At 38.4% G+C, this 15,655-nt stretch overlaps 1 protein-coding gene across 1 annotated transcript in view; it reads right to left on the reverse strand.

The window, feature by feature from the left end:
* The window catches only part of MEIKIN (meiotic kinetochore factor), a 125,694-nt gene that overhangs the window by 38,127 nt on the left and 71,912 nt on the right, over positions 1-15,655 (reverse strand). The window contains exon 11 of the mRNA XM_027548558.1: positions 14,781-14,900. Within this exon, the coding sequence (XP_027404359.1) occupies positions 14,781-14,900 (120 nt within the window). The remainder of the gene's footprint in view (positions 1-14,780; positions 14,901-15,655) is intronic.

Genomic DNA, 15,655 nt, shown 5'->3' on the forward strand with positions numbered 1-15,655 from the left:
TGAGCGACTTCACTTTCACTTTTCACTTTCATGCATTGGAGAAGGAAATGGCAACCCACTCCAGTGTTCTTGCCTGGAGAATCCCAGAGACGGGGGAGCCTGGTGGGCTGCCATCTCTGGGGTTGCACAGAGTCGGACACGACTGAAGCAACTTAGCAGCAGCAGCATAAAAATATGAAATATTAAAATTAGGTGAGAAATAATGACATCAGGTGGGAATAATGACCTGTTTAGTAAAAATTTTAAGGTAGTAAAGAAGACCTAAATAAAATGGACAGATGCCCTTTTTTCTTAAGATAGGAAACTCAATCTTGTTATGATGTCAATTATCCTCAAATTAACCTATAGATTCAATGCAATCCAAATCAAAATCCCATTAGAGTTTCTTGTTTTTTTGTAAAAATTGACAAGCTTATCCTAAAATTCATATACAAGTGCAAAGAACCTAAAAGCCAAACCAATTGAAAAAGAATAACAAAGTCAGAGAGCTAGTACTATCTGATATCAAGAATTACTATAGTGCCACATTATTCAATACTGCATGGTACTGGTATAAAGATAAACAAGTAGATGAATGAAATGATATAGAGAATCCAGACAGAAACCCATACTTATATATGGATAACTTTTTTTTCAGCAAAGGTGCAAAGGCAATATAGTGAAGAAAGGATAGAATTTTCACAAATGCTAGAATAATTGAATGTCAATATGCAAAAAAAGAACTTGAATCCATATATAACATCATTTAATAAAATTAACTCATAGGCAAAAATGTAAAACTTTAAATTATGAAACTTCTAGAAGAAACCACAGAAGACCTTTGTGACCCTGGGTTAGGCAAAGATTTCTCAGATATGACAACAAAGGCATATCCCAATAACAAACTGACAAGTTGGACTTAATCAAAGTTAAAAATTTATGTTCTTCAAACGGTTTCACAAGAAATTACATATTATATGATTCCACTTATATGAAATGCCCAGAAAAGGAAACTCAAGAGACATAAAGTAGATCAGTATTTGCTTAGGGCTGAGAACAGGGTTTAAGTGTAAATGGGCATAAGGGATCTTATTGTGGGTAAAAAATGTTCTAAAACTGACATATGGTGATGCTTAAACTCTCCAAATTTTCAAAAAGTCATTTAATTGTAAAACTTTAAATGGGTAAATTTTATTATATGTAAAATATACTACATTAAGGTTGTTTTTTTTTTTAAAGAAGACAATAGAAATAGTGTGAAAAGACAAGGTGCCCACTGGAAGAATATTCTTCAAAGCATATATCTCATAAAGGATTTGCATCCAGAATATGTAAAGAACTTTCAAAATTCTACAATGAGAAAATCATGTATACCTGTGGCGGATTCATTTTGATATTTGGCAAAACTAATACAATTATGTAAAGTTTAAAAAATAAAATAAAATTAGAGAAAAAAAAAAAATAAATAGACAAAATATTGGAACAGATATATCACCAAAAAGGATATGCAGATGTTAAATAAGTACATGCTGCTGCTGCTGCTAAGTCACTTCAGTCGTATCCGATTCTCTGTGACCCCACTGATGGCAGCCCACCAGGTTCCTCTGTCCCTGGGATTCTCCAGGCAAGAATATGGGAGTGGGTTGCCATTTCCTTCTCCAATGCATGCATGCATGCTGAGTCGCTTCAGTTGTGTCCGAATCTCTGCAACCCTATGGACAGCAGCCCACCAGGCTTCTCTGTCCACGGGATTCTCCAGGCAAGAATACTGGAGTGGGTTTCCATTTCCTTTTCCAAAATAAGCACATGAAAAAGTGATTAACATATTAGTCCTTAGGGAAATATAAATTAAAATCACATTATGATATCACTTCATATCTATTAGAATGGTTCAAATTAAAAGACTGGCCATATTAAGTGTCACATGTAATGAAACAAGTTTCAAACACTGCTAGTAGAGGAGCCAAGATGGCGGAGGAGTAGGACGGGGAGAACACTTCCCCCCCCACAAATTCATCAAAAGAACATTTAAAAGCTGAGTAAATTCCACAAAACAACTTTTGAAGGCCGGTAGAGGACATCAGGCACCCAGAAAAGCAACCCAAGTCTTCGAAAGGAGGTAGGAAAAAATAAAAAAGACAAAAAAAGAGACAAAAGAGGGAGGGATGGAATTCCGTCCCGGGAAGGGAGTCTTAAAAAGAGAGGTTTCCAAACACCAGAAACCTTCTCACTGCTGAATCTGTGCCGAGCTTTGGAAGCACAAAGGGCAACATAACAGGGAGGAAAAATAAATAAACAATTAAAACCCGCAGATTGCGAGACCTACGGTAACTCCCCCAGTGGAGAAGCAGCACAGACTCCTGCACACGCCATTAGCAAGTGGGGGCTGGGCAGGGAGGCACTGCGTGGGCTGCATTGCTTAGAGTAAGGACCTGGCCTGAATACCCTGAGCGCTATCTGAGTGAAATAATTTGGGCTAGCAAATCAGACTATGGGATATCTACCACGCGAAAAGCCAGCCCTAACCTAAGACACCGCCAGGCCCGTGCACGGAACAAAGGACTGAACAGAGATAGCCGGCTGCAGACCATCCCCCTCCGGTGACAGGCAGCCAGAACTGGAAGGGGGCAATCACAGCCCCAGAGAGACATTATCTATAAAACTGTAAGTAGGCTTCTTTGCTAACTAAAACTTCTTGGGGGTCTGGATGGTCAATATCTACCTGAGAAGGTGCGCTGGTTGTACACCTAGATAACCGAGCGGCGAGCGGCGGGGAGGCGATAAGTCGCAGCAATCGTGCTCGCCAAGCACCTCATCACCTGAGCTGCTCGGACCTGCGAAGGGCACAAAGCGCAGGCCCAATTGAGTCTGCGCCTCTGAGGACTACGCGAGAGCCTGAACCTGAGCGGCTTGGACCTGGGAGGTGCAGGCAGCCCAGGGCCGGCCTCAGATGGTTCCTGGCAGAGCAACCTAGAGCCTGAGCAGTGTGGGCAGGGAGGCTACATGCGCCGTGAGTGGGGGCAGACCCAGTGTGGCTGAGGCACTGCGAGCACACGCCAGTCTTATTTGTTTGTAGCATCCCTCCCTCCCTCCCCACAGCGCGACTGAACAAGTGAGCCTAAAAAAAAAAAAAAAAAGTGTCCTCCACTGTCCCCTTTGTGTCAGGGCAGAAACCAGACACTGAAGAGACCAGCAAACAGAAGAAGCTATAACAGAGGGAAATGCCTTAGAAGCTACAGGCAATAGATTAAAACCCTGTGGTTACTACTGACTACATAGGAAGGGGCCTATAGATCTTGAGAAATATAAGTCGGACCAAGGAACTAGCCAAAAATGAACTGAACCCACAATACTCACAACAAAACCAGAGAAAGTCCTAGATATATTTTTACTATTTTTACGATCATTCATTCTTTCTTTTTTTAATTAAAAAAAAAATTCTAAGTCCTCTATTATTCCTTTAATTTTCACTTTTATAACCTATTACTTTGCAAAAAAAAAAAGACCTTTTTTTTTTTACAGCAAACTTCATATATATTTTTTTTATAATTTTTTGACCTTGTCTTTTTTTTTTCTTTTTTTCTTCTTTTCTTTAACATTGTATTTTTGAAATTCCAAACTCTACTCTAGATTTTTAATTTTAGCTTTTTGGTATTTGTTATCAATTTTGTACCTGTATTTTCTTTATAATTTTTGCGACTTTGTTTGTTTTTGTTTGTTTTTTTCTCTCTTTCTTTTTCTTCTTCTTTTTTTTAACATCGTATTTTTGAAATTCCAAACTCTACTCTAGATTCTTAACTTTTGCTTTTTGGTATTAGTTATCAATTTTGTACCTGTATTTTCTTTATAATTTTCGTGACCTTGTTTGTTTTTATTTGTTCGTTTTTTCTTTCTTTCTTTTCCTTCTTCTTTTCTTCAACATTGTATTTTTGAAATTCCAAACTCTACTCTAGATTTTTAATTTTTGCTTTTATGTATTTGTTACCAATTTTGTACCTTGAACAATCCAATCTTCAGTACCCATTTTTCACTAGGGAGCGAGATTACTGGCTTGACTGCTCTCTCTCCCTTTGGACTCTCCTTTTTCTCCACCAGGTTGCCTGTGTCTCCTCCCTAACCCCTCTCTACTCTACCCAACTCTGTGAATTTCTGTGAGTTCCAGATGGTAGAGAACACTTAGGGAACTGATTACTGGCTGGATCTGTCTCCCTCCTTTTCATTCCCCCCTTTTATCCTCCTGGCCACCTCTGTCTCCTTTCTCCTTCTTCTCTTCTCTGTATAACTCTGTGAACATCTCTGAGTGGTCCAGTTGTGGAGTGCACATGAGGAAGTGATTATTGGCTAGCCCACTCTCTCCTCTATTGATTCCACCTCATCTCATTCAGGTCACCTCTAACGCCCTCCTCCCTGTTCTCTTCTCCATGTAACGCTGTGAACCTCTCTGGGTGACCCTCACGGTAGAGAAACTTTTCATCTTTAATGTAGATGTTTTATCAGTGGTGCTGTATAGAAGGAGAAGTTTTGAAACTACAGTAAAAATAAGACCAATAACTGGAAGCAGGAGGCTTAAGTCCAAACCCTGTCTCCAGGGAACTCCTGACTCCAAGGAACATTAATTGACAGGAGCTCATCAAACGCCTCCATACCAACACTGAAACCAAGCACCACACAAGGGCCAACAAGTTCCAGGGCAAGACATACCAAGCAAATTCCCCAGCAAAAAAGGAACACAGCCCTGAGCGCCAAGATACAGGCTGCCCAAAGTCACCCCAAAACCATAGACATCTCATAACTCATTACTGGACACTTCATTGCACTCCAGAGAGAAGAAATACAGCTCCACCCACCAGAACACTGACACAAGCTTCCCTAAGCAGGAAACCTTGACAAGCCACCTGTACAAACCCACACACAGCGAGGAAATGCCACAATAAAGAGAACTCCACAAACTGCCAGAATACAGAAAGGACACCCCAAAATCAGCAATTTAAACAAGATGAAGAGACAGAGGAATACCCAGCAGATAAAGGAACAGGATAAATGCCCACCAAACCAAACAAAAGAGGAAGAGACAGGGAATCTACCTGATAAAGAATTCCAAATAATGATAGTGAAATTGATCCAAAATCTTGAAATCAAAATGGAATCACAGATAAATAGCCTGGAGACAAGGATTGAGAAGATGCAAGAAAGGTTTAACAAGGACCTAGAAGAAATAAAAAAGAGTCAATATATAATGAATAATGCAATAAATGAAATTAAAAACACTCTGGAGGCAACAAATAGTAGAATAACAGAGGCAGAAGATAGGATTAGTGAATTAGAAGATAGAATGGTAGAAATAAATGAATCAGAGAGGATAAAAGAAAAACGAATTAAAAGAAATGAGGACAATCTCAAAGACCTCCAGGACAATATTAAACGCTACAACATTCGAATCATAGGGGTCCCAGAAGAAGAAGACAAAAAGAAAGACCATGAGAAAATATTTGAGGAGATAATAGTTGAAAACTTCCCTAAAATGGGGAAGGAAATAATCACCCAAGTCCAAGAAACCCAGAGAGTCCCAAACAGGATAAACCCAAGGCGAAACACCCCAAGACACATATTAATCAAATTAACAAAGATCAAACACAAAGAACAAATATTAAAAGCAGCAGGGGAAAAACAACAAATAACACACAAGGGAACTCCCATAAGGATAACAGCTGATCTTTCAATAAAAACTCTTCAAGCCAGGAAGGAATGGCAAGACATACTTAAAATGATGAAAGAAAATAACCTACAGCCCAGATTATTGTACCCAGCAAGGATTTCATTCAAGTATGAAGGAGAAATCAAAAGCTTTTCAGACAAGCAAAAGCTGAGAGAATTCTGCACCACCAAACCAGCTCTCCAACAAATACTAAAGGATATTCTCTAGACAGGAAACACAAAAACGGTGTATAAATTCAAACCCAAAACAATAAAGTAAATGGCAACGGGATCATACTTATCAGTAATTACCTTAAACGTAAATGGGTTGAATGCCCCAACCAAAAGACAAAGACTGGCTGAATGGATACAAAAACAAGACCCCTATATATGTTGTCTACAGGAGACCCACCTCAAAACAGGGGACACATACAGACTGAAAGTGAAGGGCTGGAAAAAGATTTTACATGCAAATAAGGACAAAAAGAAAGCAGGAGTAGCAATACTCATATCAGATAAAATAGACTTTAAAACAAAGGCTGTGAAAAGAGACAAAGATGGTCACTACATAATGATCAAAGGATCAATCCAAGAAGAAGATATAACAATTATAAATATATATGCACCCAACACGGGAGCACCGCAATATGTAAGACAAATGCTAACAAGTATGAAAGGAGAAATTAACAATAACACAATTATAGTGGGAGACTTTAATACCCCACTCACACCTACGGATAGATCAACTAAACAGAAAATTAGCAAGGAAACACAAACTTTAAATGATACAACAGACCAGTTAGACCTAATTGATATCTACAGGACATTTCATCCCAAAACAATGAATTTCACCTTTTTCTCAAGCATACATGGAACCTTCTCCAGGATAGATTACATCCTGGGCCATAAATCTAGCCTTGGTAAATTCAAAAAAATAGAAATCATCCCAAGCATCTTTTCTGACCACAATGCAGTAAGATTAGATCTCAATTACAGGAGAAAAACTATTAAAAATTCCAACATATGGAGGCTGAAAAACACGCTGCTGAATAACCAAAAAATCACAGAAGAAATCAAAATTTGCATAGAAACGAATGAAAATGAAAACACAACAACCCAAAACCTGTGGGACACTGTAAAAGCAGTCCTAAGGGGAAAGTTCATAGCAATACAGGCATACCTCAAGAAAGAAGAAAAAAGTCAAATAAATAACCTAACTCTACATCTAAAGCAACTAGAAAAGGAAGAAATGAAGAACCCCAGGGTTAGTAGAAGGAAAGAAATATTAAAAATTAGAGCAGAAATAAATGCAAAAGAAACAAAGGAGACCATAGCAAAAATCAACAAAGCCAAAAGCTGGTTCTTTGAAAGGATAAATAAAATTGACAAACCATTAGCCAGACTCATTGAGAAACAAAGGGAGAAAAATCAAATCAATAAAATTAGAAATGAAAATGGAGAGATCACAACAGACAACACAAAAATACAAAGGATCATAAGAGACTCTATCAACAATTATACGCCAATAAAATGGACAACGTGGAAGAAATGGACAAATTCTTAGAAAAGTATAACTTTCCAAGACTGGACCAGGAAGAAATAGAAAATCTTAACAGACCCATCACAAGCATGGAAATTGAAACTATAATCAAAAATCTTCCAGCAAACAAAAGCCCAGGTCCAGATGGCTTCACAGCTGAATTCTACCAAAAATTTAGAGAAGAGCTAACACCTATCCTGCTCAAACTCTTTCAGAAAATTGCAGAGGAAGGTAAACTTCCAAACTCTTTCTATGAGGCCACCATCACCCTAATACCAAAACCTGACAAAGATGCCACAAAAAAAGAAAACTACAGGCCAATATCACTGATGAACATAGATGCAAATCCAACAACACATTAAAAAGATCATATACCATGACCAAGTGTGCTTTATCCCAGGGATGCAAGGATTCTTCAATATCTGCAAATCAATCAATGTAATACACCACATTAACAAATTGAAAAATAAAAACCATATGATTATCTCAATAGATGCAGAGAAAGCCTTTGACAAAATTCAACATCCATTTATGATAAAAACTCTCCAGAAAGCAGGACTAGAAGGAACATACCTCAACATAATAAAAGCTATATATGACAAACCCACAGCAAACATTATCCTCAATGGTGAAAAATTGAAAGCATTTCCTCTAAAGTCAGGAACAAGACAAGGGTGCCCACTTTCACCATTACTATTCAACATAGTTTTGGCCACATCAATCAGAGCAGAAAAAGAAATAAAAGGAATCCAAATTGGAAAAGAAGAAGTAAAGCTCTCACTATTTGCAGATGACATGATCCTCTACATAGAAAACCGTAAAGACTCCACCAGAAAATTACTAGAACTAATAAATGAATATAATAAAGTTGCAGGATATAAAATCAACACACAGAAATCCCTTGCATTCCTATACACTAATAATGAGAAAACAGAAAGAGAAATTAAAGAAACAATTCCATTCACCATTGCAACAGAAAGAATAAAATACTTAGGAATATATCTACCTAAAGAAACTAAAGACCTATATATAGAAAACTATAAAACACTGGTGAAAGAAATCAAAGAGGACACTAATAGATGGAGAAATATACCATGTTCATGGATTGGAAGAATCAATATAGTGAAAATGAGTATACTACCCAAAGCAATTTATAGATTCAACGCAATCCCTATCAAGCTACCAGTGGTATTTTTCACAGAGCTAGAACAAATAATTACACAATTTGTATGGAAATACAAAAAACCTAGAATAGCCAAAGCTATCTTGAGAAAGAAGAATGGAACTGGAGGAATCAACCTACCTGACTTCAGGCTCTACTACAAAGCCACAGTTATCAAGACAGTATGGTACTGGCACAAAGACAGAAATATAGATCAATGGAACAAAATAGAAAGCCCAGAGATAAATCCACACACATATGGACAACTTGTCTTTTACAAAGGAGGCAAGAATATACAATGGATTAAAGACAATCTCTTTAACAAGTGGTGCTGGGAAAAGTGGTCAACCACTTGTAAAAGAATGAAACTAGAACACTTTCTAACACCATACACAAAAATAAACTCAAAATGGATTAAAGATCTAAACGTAAGACCAGAAACTATAAAATTCCTAGAGGAGAACATAGGCAAAACACTCTATGACATACATCACAGCAGCATCCTCTATGACCCACCTCCCAGAATATTGGAAATAAAAGCAAAAATAAACAAATGGGACCTAATTAAACTTAAAAGCTTCTGCACATCAAAGGAAACTATTAGCAAGGTGAAAAGGCAGCCTTCAGAATTGGAGAAAATAATAGCAAATGAAGCAACTGACAAACAACTAATCTCAAAAATATACAAGCAACTCCTACAGCTCAATTCCAGAAAAATAAATGACCCAATCAAAAAATGGGCCAAAGAACTAAATAGACATTTCTCCAAAGAAGACATAAAGATGGCTAACAAACACATGAAAAGATGCTCAACATCACTCATTATCAGAGAAATGCAAATCAAAACCACAATGAGGTACCATTTCATGCCAGTCAGCATGGCTGTGATCCAAAAGTCTACAAGCAATAAATGCTGGAGAGGGTATGGAGAAAAGGGAAGCCTCTTACACTGTTGGTGGGAATGCAAACTAGTACAGCCACTATGGAGAACAGTGTGGAGATTCCTTCAAAAACTGGAAATAGAACTGCCTTATGATCCAGCAATCCCACTGCTGGGCATACACACCGAGGAAACCAGAAGGGAAAGAGACACGTGTACCCCAATGTTCATTGCAGCACTGTTTATAATAGCCAGGACATGGAAGCAACCTAGATGTCCATCAGCAGATGAATGGATAAGAAAGCTGTGGTACATATACACAATGGAGTATTACTCAGCCATTAAAAAGAATACATTTGAATCAGTTCTAATGAGGTGGATGAAACTGGAGCCTATTATACAGAGTGAATTAAGTCAGAAAGAAAAACACCAATACAGTATACTAACACATATGGAATTTAGAAAGATGGTAACAATAACCCTGTGTATGAGACAGCAAGAGACACTGATGTATAGAACAGTCTTATGGACTCTGTGGGAGAGGGAGAGGGTGGGAAGATTTGGGAGAATGGCATTGAAACATGTATAATATCATGTATGAAACGAGTTGCCAGTCCAGGTTCGATGCACGATACTGGATGCTTGGGGCTGGTGCACTGGGACAACCCAGAGGGATGGTATGGGGAGGGAAGAGGGAGGAGGGTTCAGGACGGGGAATAAATGTATACCTGTGGCAGATTCATTTCGATATTTGGCAAAACTAATACAATATTGTAAAGTTTAAAAATAAAATAAAATTAAAACAAAAAACAGAAAACTAAAAAAAAAACAAAAACACTGCTAGTAGAAATGTAAGATGGTATAACTACTTGGAAAACAGCTTGGCAATTTCCATTTTTAGGTATTTATCCAAGAGGAAAGAAAATATACACCTATACTGTAAAAGAATGTGTATTATAACACTTGCTAAAACAATAAGGAAAGTTTTATTCAAAACTTGCAATAGTGGTATTGCAATAGCAGAGAGAGGTTGTGTCCAGTTCCAAATACAGCAAAGATAGCTGGGGATTTAAAGCCAATGAACAGTGAAAGCATCAGAGGATGGGAAAACTGCTAAGAGGAGAGACATCAAGGGTAAGGAGATTCTTGCTAAACTTATCTAAGATACTATGATTTATGATAGGAAATATATATTTGATCTTTGCCCCCATTTCTGGCATAGAGCTGAAATTCCCTAGGTGATAAGAGAAATGAGGTGTCTTTTGTTACATTAATAAAGTGACTTTTGAACTATAGCTAGGATAGCGGCTGGTTGTGAGGGAAACCAACTATGTAATTAGAGGATTAGGACTTTCAGGCCCATACCATAACATCTTCTCATAAGGGAGGAGAGAGTAGCTAGAGGTTGAATGAATCACCAATGACCATTGATTTAATCAATCATGCCTATGTAATGAAGTCTCCATAAAATTCCAAAAGGACAGGGTTCAAAGAGCATCTTGGTGAGACTGGGGAGAATGGCACTCCAAGAGAAAGCATGGACCCTCTGCACCCGTCCACCATACTTTGCTCTATGCACCTCATCTATCTGGCTGTTCCTGAATCATATCCTTTTATAATAAAACAGTAATTTAGTGAGTAAAATGTTTTTCTGAGTTCTATGAGCCACTATAGAAAATTAATCAAACCCAAGGAGAGAGTTGTGAGAACTTCTGATTTACAGCCAGTAAGTTAGAAGTAAAGGACTTGTGACTGGAGTCTGAAGTCTCAGGAGACAGGTAATGGAACCTCCAATTTGTAGCCAGCCTGTCAGAAACACAGGTAATAACCTGGGCTTGCAATTGGTGTCTGAAGTATAAGGTGTTCCTGTAGGACAGAGCCCTTTACCTGTGGAATCTGTTGCTGTCTCTGGGTAGTGTCAGAATTGGGTTGAATTTCATCCACCTGCAATGTAGGAGACTTGGGTTCAATCCCTGGGTTGGGAAGATGCCCTGGAGAAGGGAAAGGCTACCCACTCCAGTATTCTGGCCTGGAGAATTCCATGGACTGTATAGCCCAAGGGGCCACAAAGAGTCAGACAAGACTGAGCGACTTTCACTTTCACTTTCTAGGATACCCAGCTGGTGCCTGGAATTTGCTTGTTTGTTAAGTGAAGGAAAACCCTCCCCATCAATACACTCATTGAAACTAGGTCCAGGAACTGATTTAGACTTAATATGCCAGCATGCTAAAGGCAGCCAGAATGATCAGATATCAGAGGTGGAGGACTTTCTGTAAACTGGTGAGCAGAATTCTTGCTAAAATCATATTCAAGGATGGACATGGAAGCCCAAGGTCAAGGCCTAGTTTAGAAGAGAGCTCAGGATAGCCTCACTAAAGTTTGATTATGGAGAGATTCTTTGTTAATACAAATACTTCACTGAAATGTTCCAAGCAGCTAAATAATATAAATGTCCATAAATAGATGAATGGGTAAATAAATTATGGTATACCATGCAATGAAATATTACTTAGCAATAAAAAGGAACAAACTATTGATACACTCAAACACAACAAACTGATACACAACAAAATATGGAAAATCCTTCAAGAAATGGATACCAGATCACCTGACCTGCTTCCTGAGAACTGTATGCAGGTCAAGAAGCAACAGTTAGAACTGGACATGGAACAACAGACTGGTTCCAAAATGGGAAAGAAGTACGTAAAGGTTGTATACTGTCACTCTGCTTCTTTAACTCATATGCAGAGTACATCATGAGAAATGCTGGACTGGATGAAGCACAAGCTGGAATCAAGATTGCCGGGAGAAACATCAATAACCTCAGATATGCAGATGACACCACCCTTATGGCAGAAAGGGAAGAAAAACTAAAGAGCCTCTTGATAAAAGTGAAAGAGAAGAGTGAAAAAGTTGGCTTAAAACTCAACATTCAGAAAACTCAGATCATGGCATCTGGTCCCATCACTTCATGGCAAATTGATGGGGAAACAGTGGAAACAGTGACTTTATTATTTGGGGTCCACAATCACTTCAGATGGTGACTGCAGCCATGAAATTAAAAGACACTTGCTCCTTGGAAAAAAGTTATGACCAACCTATACAGCATATTAAAAAGCAGAGACATTACTTTGCCAACAAAGGTCCATCTAGTCAAGGCTATGGTTTTTCCCATAGTCATGTATGGATGTGAGAGTTGGACTATAAAGAAAGCTGAGCGCCAAAGAACTGATTCTTTTGAACTGTGGTATTGGAGAAGACTGTTGAGAGTCTAGACAGCAAGGAGACCCAACCAGTCCATCCAAAAGGAAATCATTGCTGAATATTCATTGGAAGGACCGATGCTGAAGCTGAAACTCCAATCCTTTGGTCACCTGATGTGAAGAACTGACTCACTGGAAAAGACCCTGATGCTGGGAAAGATTGAGGATGGGAGGAGAAGGGGACAGCAGGGGATGAGATGGTTGAATGGCATCACTGACTCAATGAATATGAGTTTGAGTAAACACTGGGAGTTGGTGATGGACAGGGATGCCTGGCGTGCTGCAGTCCATGGGGTCACAAAGAGTCAGACACGACTGAGCAACTGAACTGAAACTGATTGATATACTCAACAATATGGCTGAATCTCAAAATAGCTATGCTGAGTGAAAGAAGTCAGACTAAAAAAAAAAACAACTCTCTCTTTCTTGAAGGACTCCAAAATCCAATCTGTTATGACAGTAACTAGATAAGTAGTTGCTTGCGGGGCATGAAGAAAGAAATTGTAATATTATAGGAGGAAACTTCTGGTGATGAATATTTTCACTATCTTGATTGTGGTGGTGGTTTCAAAGATGCTTATATACAGGAAAACTTTTTTTTTTACTTTTATTAGAGTATAGTCACTTTATAATATTGTGTTAGTGTCTACTGTACAGCAAAGTGAATCAGATATATATATAGATATATTCCATTTTTTGGATTTTCTTCCTATTTAGGTCACCATACAGCATTGAGTAGAGTTCCCTGGGCTATACAGAAGGTTCTCATTAGTTATCTATTTTATACATGGCATCACTAATATATGTATGTCAATCCTAAATTCCCAATTCACCCCATTCCCCTCTTTTCCCCTTGGTATCCATAGGCTTGTTCTCTATGTCTGTGTCTCTATTTCTGCTTTGTAAATATGATTGTGTATATCAATACCAGGCTTTCCTGGTGGCTCAGGTGGTAAAGAAAACACATGCAATATAGGAGATCACCTGCAATACAGGGGACCCAGATTCAATCCCTGGGTTGGGAAGATCCCCTGGAGAAAGAAATGGCAACCCACTCCAGTATTCTTTCCTGGGGAATCCCATGAACAGAGGAATCTGGTGGGCTACCATCTATGGGTCACAAGAGTCAGATATGACTTAATGACTAAACCACCACCATACCAATGTCAACTTTTGGTGATGAGTATTTTCACTATCTTGATTGTGCTGATGGTTTCAAGGGTGCTCATATATGTAAAAAATTTAAATTGCACACTTTAAATATTTGTAGCTCATTGTATGTCAATTATATCATGGCTCAACAAAGAATCTTTTTTTTTTAAGTAACAGTTCCCAGTCTCAACAAGGCTCTCCGCAATGGGCTATAATTTTGGGTTTCCCTAGTTCTTCCATTCCCCTAAACTCCTATTTTAAACCCTTTTAAATATCCTTAAGCCTCTTATCCTATATTCTTTCTTTCTCTTCCTTTCTCTGGAAGATTATCCCTCAAGTTGCCTCTAGTCTCAGCCTTTCTCCACCCTGGGAGCCAAAATAAACTTTATACTAGAACATTCATATCTCCTGTTTACAAACTCTTACCAGCACCCCCTCCAGAAAAATCCAAATTCCTTAACAAGGATTATAAGACCATCTTTGATGTTGGCCTCTACTTATCTCTACAATCTCATCTCTAGCTTTTTCCTCACCATCTGCATCCCCATCTTCACCTTAGGGTCACACTGGGGTCTAGCTACAATAAACTACCACCCATTCCTAAGTTCTGCATTTTTATTTCTTTATCTCTCTGCCCTGTCTTATTCTTTCTCTCTCTTGTCTGCCCTCTCTCCCTTTTCTCTGTCTCTTTCTCTCTCTCCCCCCGCTTCTGTTCTCCTCTCTTTTTCCAGTCATCCTCTGTCTTTACTCCCATCCCCCCACCCCCCCTGCCATGGCTCTTAAGAGTTATGCATTTTATTAGTACTTCCATATATTCTTGCTAACACAACTAAGTTGATGTCAACAATTTCTATGTACAGACATACTGAGTTTTGGATCCAAGTAGGATAATACTATTTCATCTGGGTTTTTTATATTCCTAGGTCTTGATGATGCAAAGTGACAACCTAATATCCTTTATTTGGAATGATATCTGATAGCTGACTCCACATGTAGATGATGTTAGCCTCAACTGAGTTACAGATCTCTTAAAGTATCTCATATACAAAGTATCCAATATAAAAGTAATTATTTCTTTTAGTAAGTGAAGGAAAACTTGAAACTACTACCTCATTTGAAGAACTGTCTTGCAAAGTTGACACAGGAACAATTTCATCTGAATTAACATAATTGCTGACATTTGGAAATAGTTCTTCAAAAGATGCTTTTTGCACTGAGGACAAATCAATCTATAAAAGAATACATTACTCTTGTAGAAGTACAATACTGCAAAACAATCATTTTTAAGTAACCAAAGAAAAGTTGAACTACTCTCTCAATTGAATGATTTTCTTGTGAGCTTGACATATGAATAATTTTATCTGAATTAATATAATTGCTGATATTTAGAAATACCTCTTCAAAAGATGCATGTTTAACTGGGAACAAATAAATCTATAAAGAATAGTACAAGGCTCTTTAGCTTTAAAATTATTTTTAAATAAGAATTTTCATTTGCTAAAGTATCATTTAATTTATACATATTAAGTGGTCCCATCACTTCATGGCAAATAAATGGGAAAACAGTGGAAATACTAACAGACTTTATTTTGGGGGGCTCCAAAATCACTGCAGATGGTGATTGCAGCCATGAAATTAAAAGACGCTTACTCCTTGGAAGGAAATTTATGACCAACCTGCTGCTGCTAAGTTGCTTCGGTCATGTCTGACTCCATGTAGCCCCATAGATGGCAGCCCACCAGGCTCCCCCATCCCTGGGACTCTCCAGGCAAGAACACTGGAGTGGATTGCCATTTCCTTCTCCAATGCATGAAAGTGAAAAGTGAAAGTGAAGTCGCTCAGTCGTGTCTGACTCTTAGCGACCCCATGGACTGTAGCCCACCAGGCTTCTCCATCCATGGGATTTTCCCGGCAAGAGTACTGGAGTGGGGTGCCATTGCCTTCTCCGATGACCAACCTAGACAGCATATTAAAAAGCAGAGAC

This window comes from Bos indicus x Bos taurus, chromosome 7 (assembly GCF_003369695.1).
Source record: "Bos indicus x Bos taurus breed Angus x Brahman F1 hybrid chromosome 7, Bos_hybrid_MaternalHap_v2.0, whole genome shotgun sequence".
In the NCBI taxonomy this organism is placed as follows: Eukaryota; Metazoa; Chordata; class Mammalia; order Artiodactyla; family Bovidae; genus Bos; species Bos indicus x Bos taurus.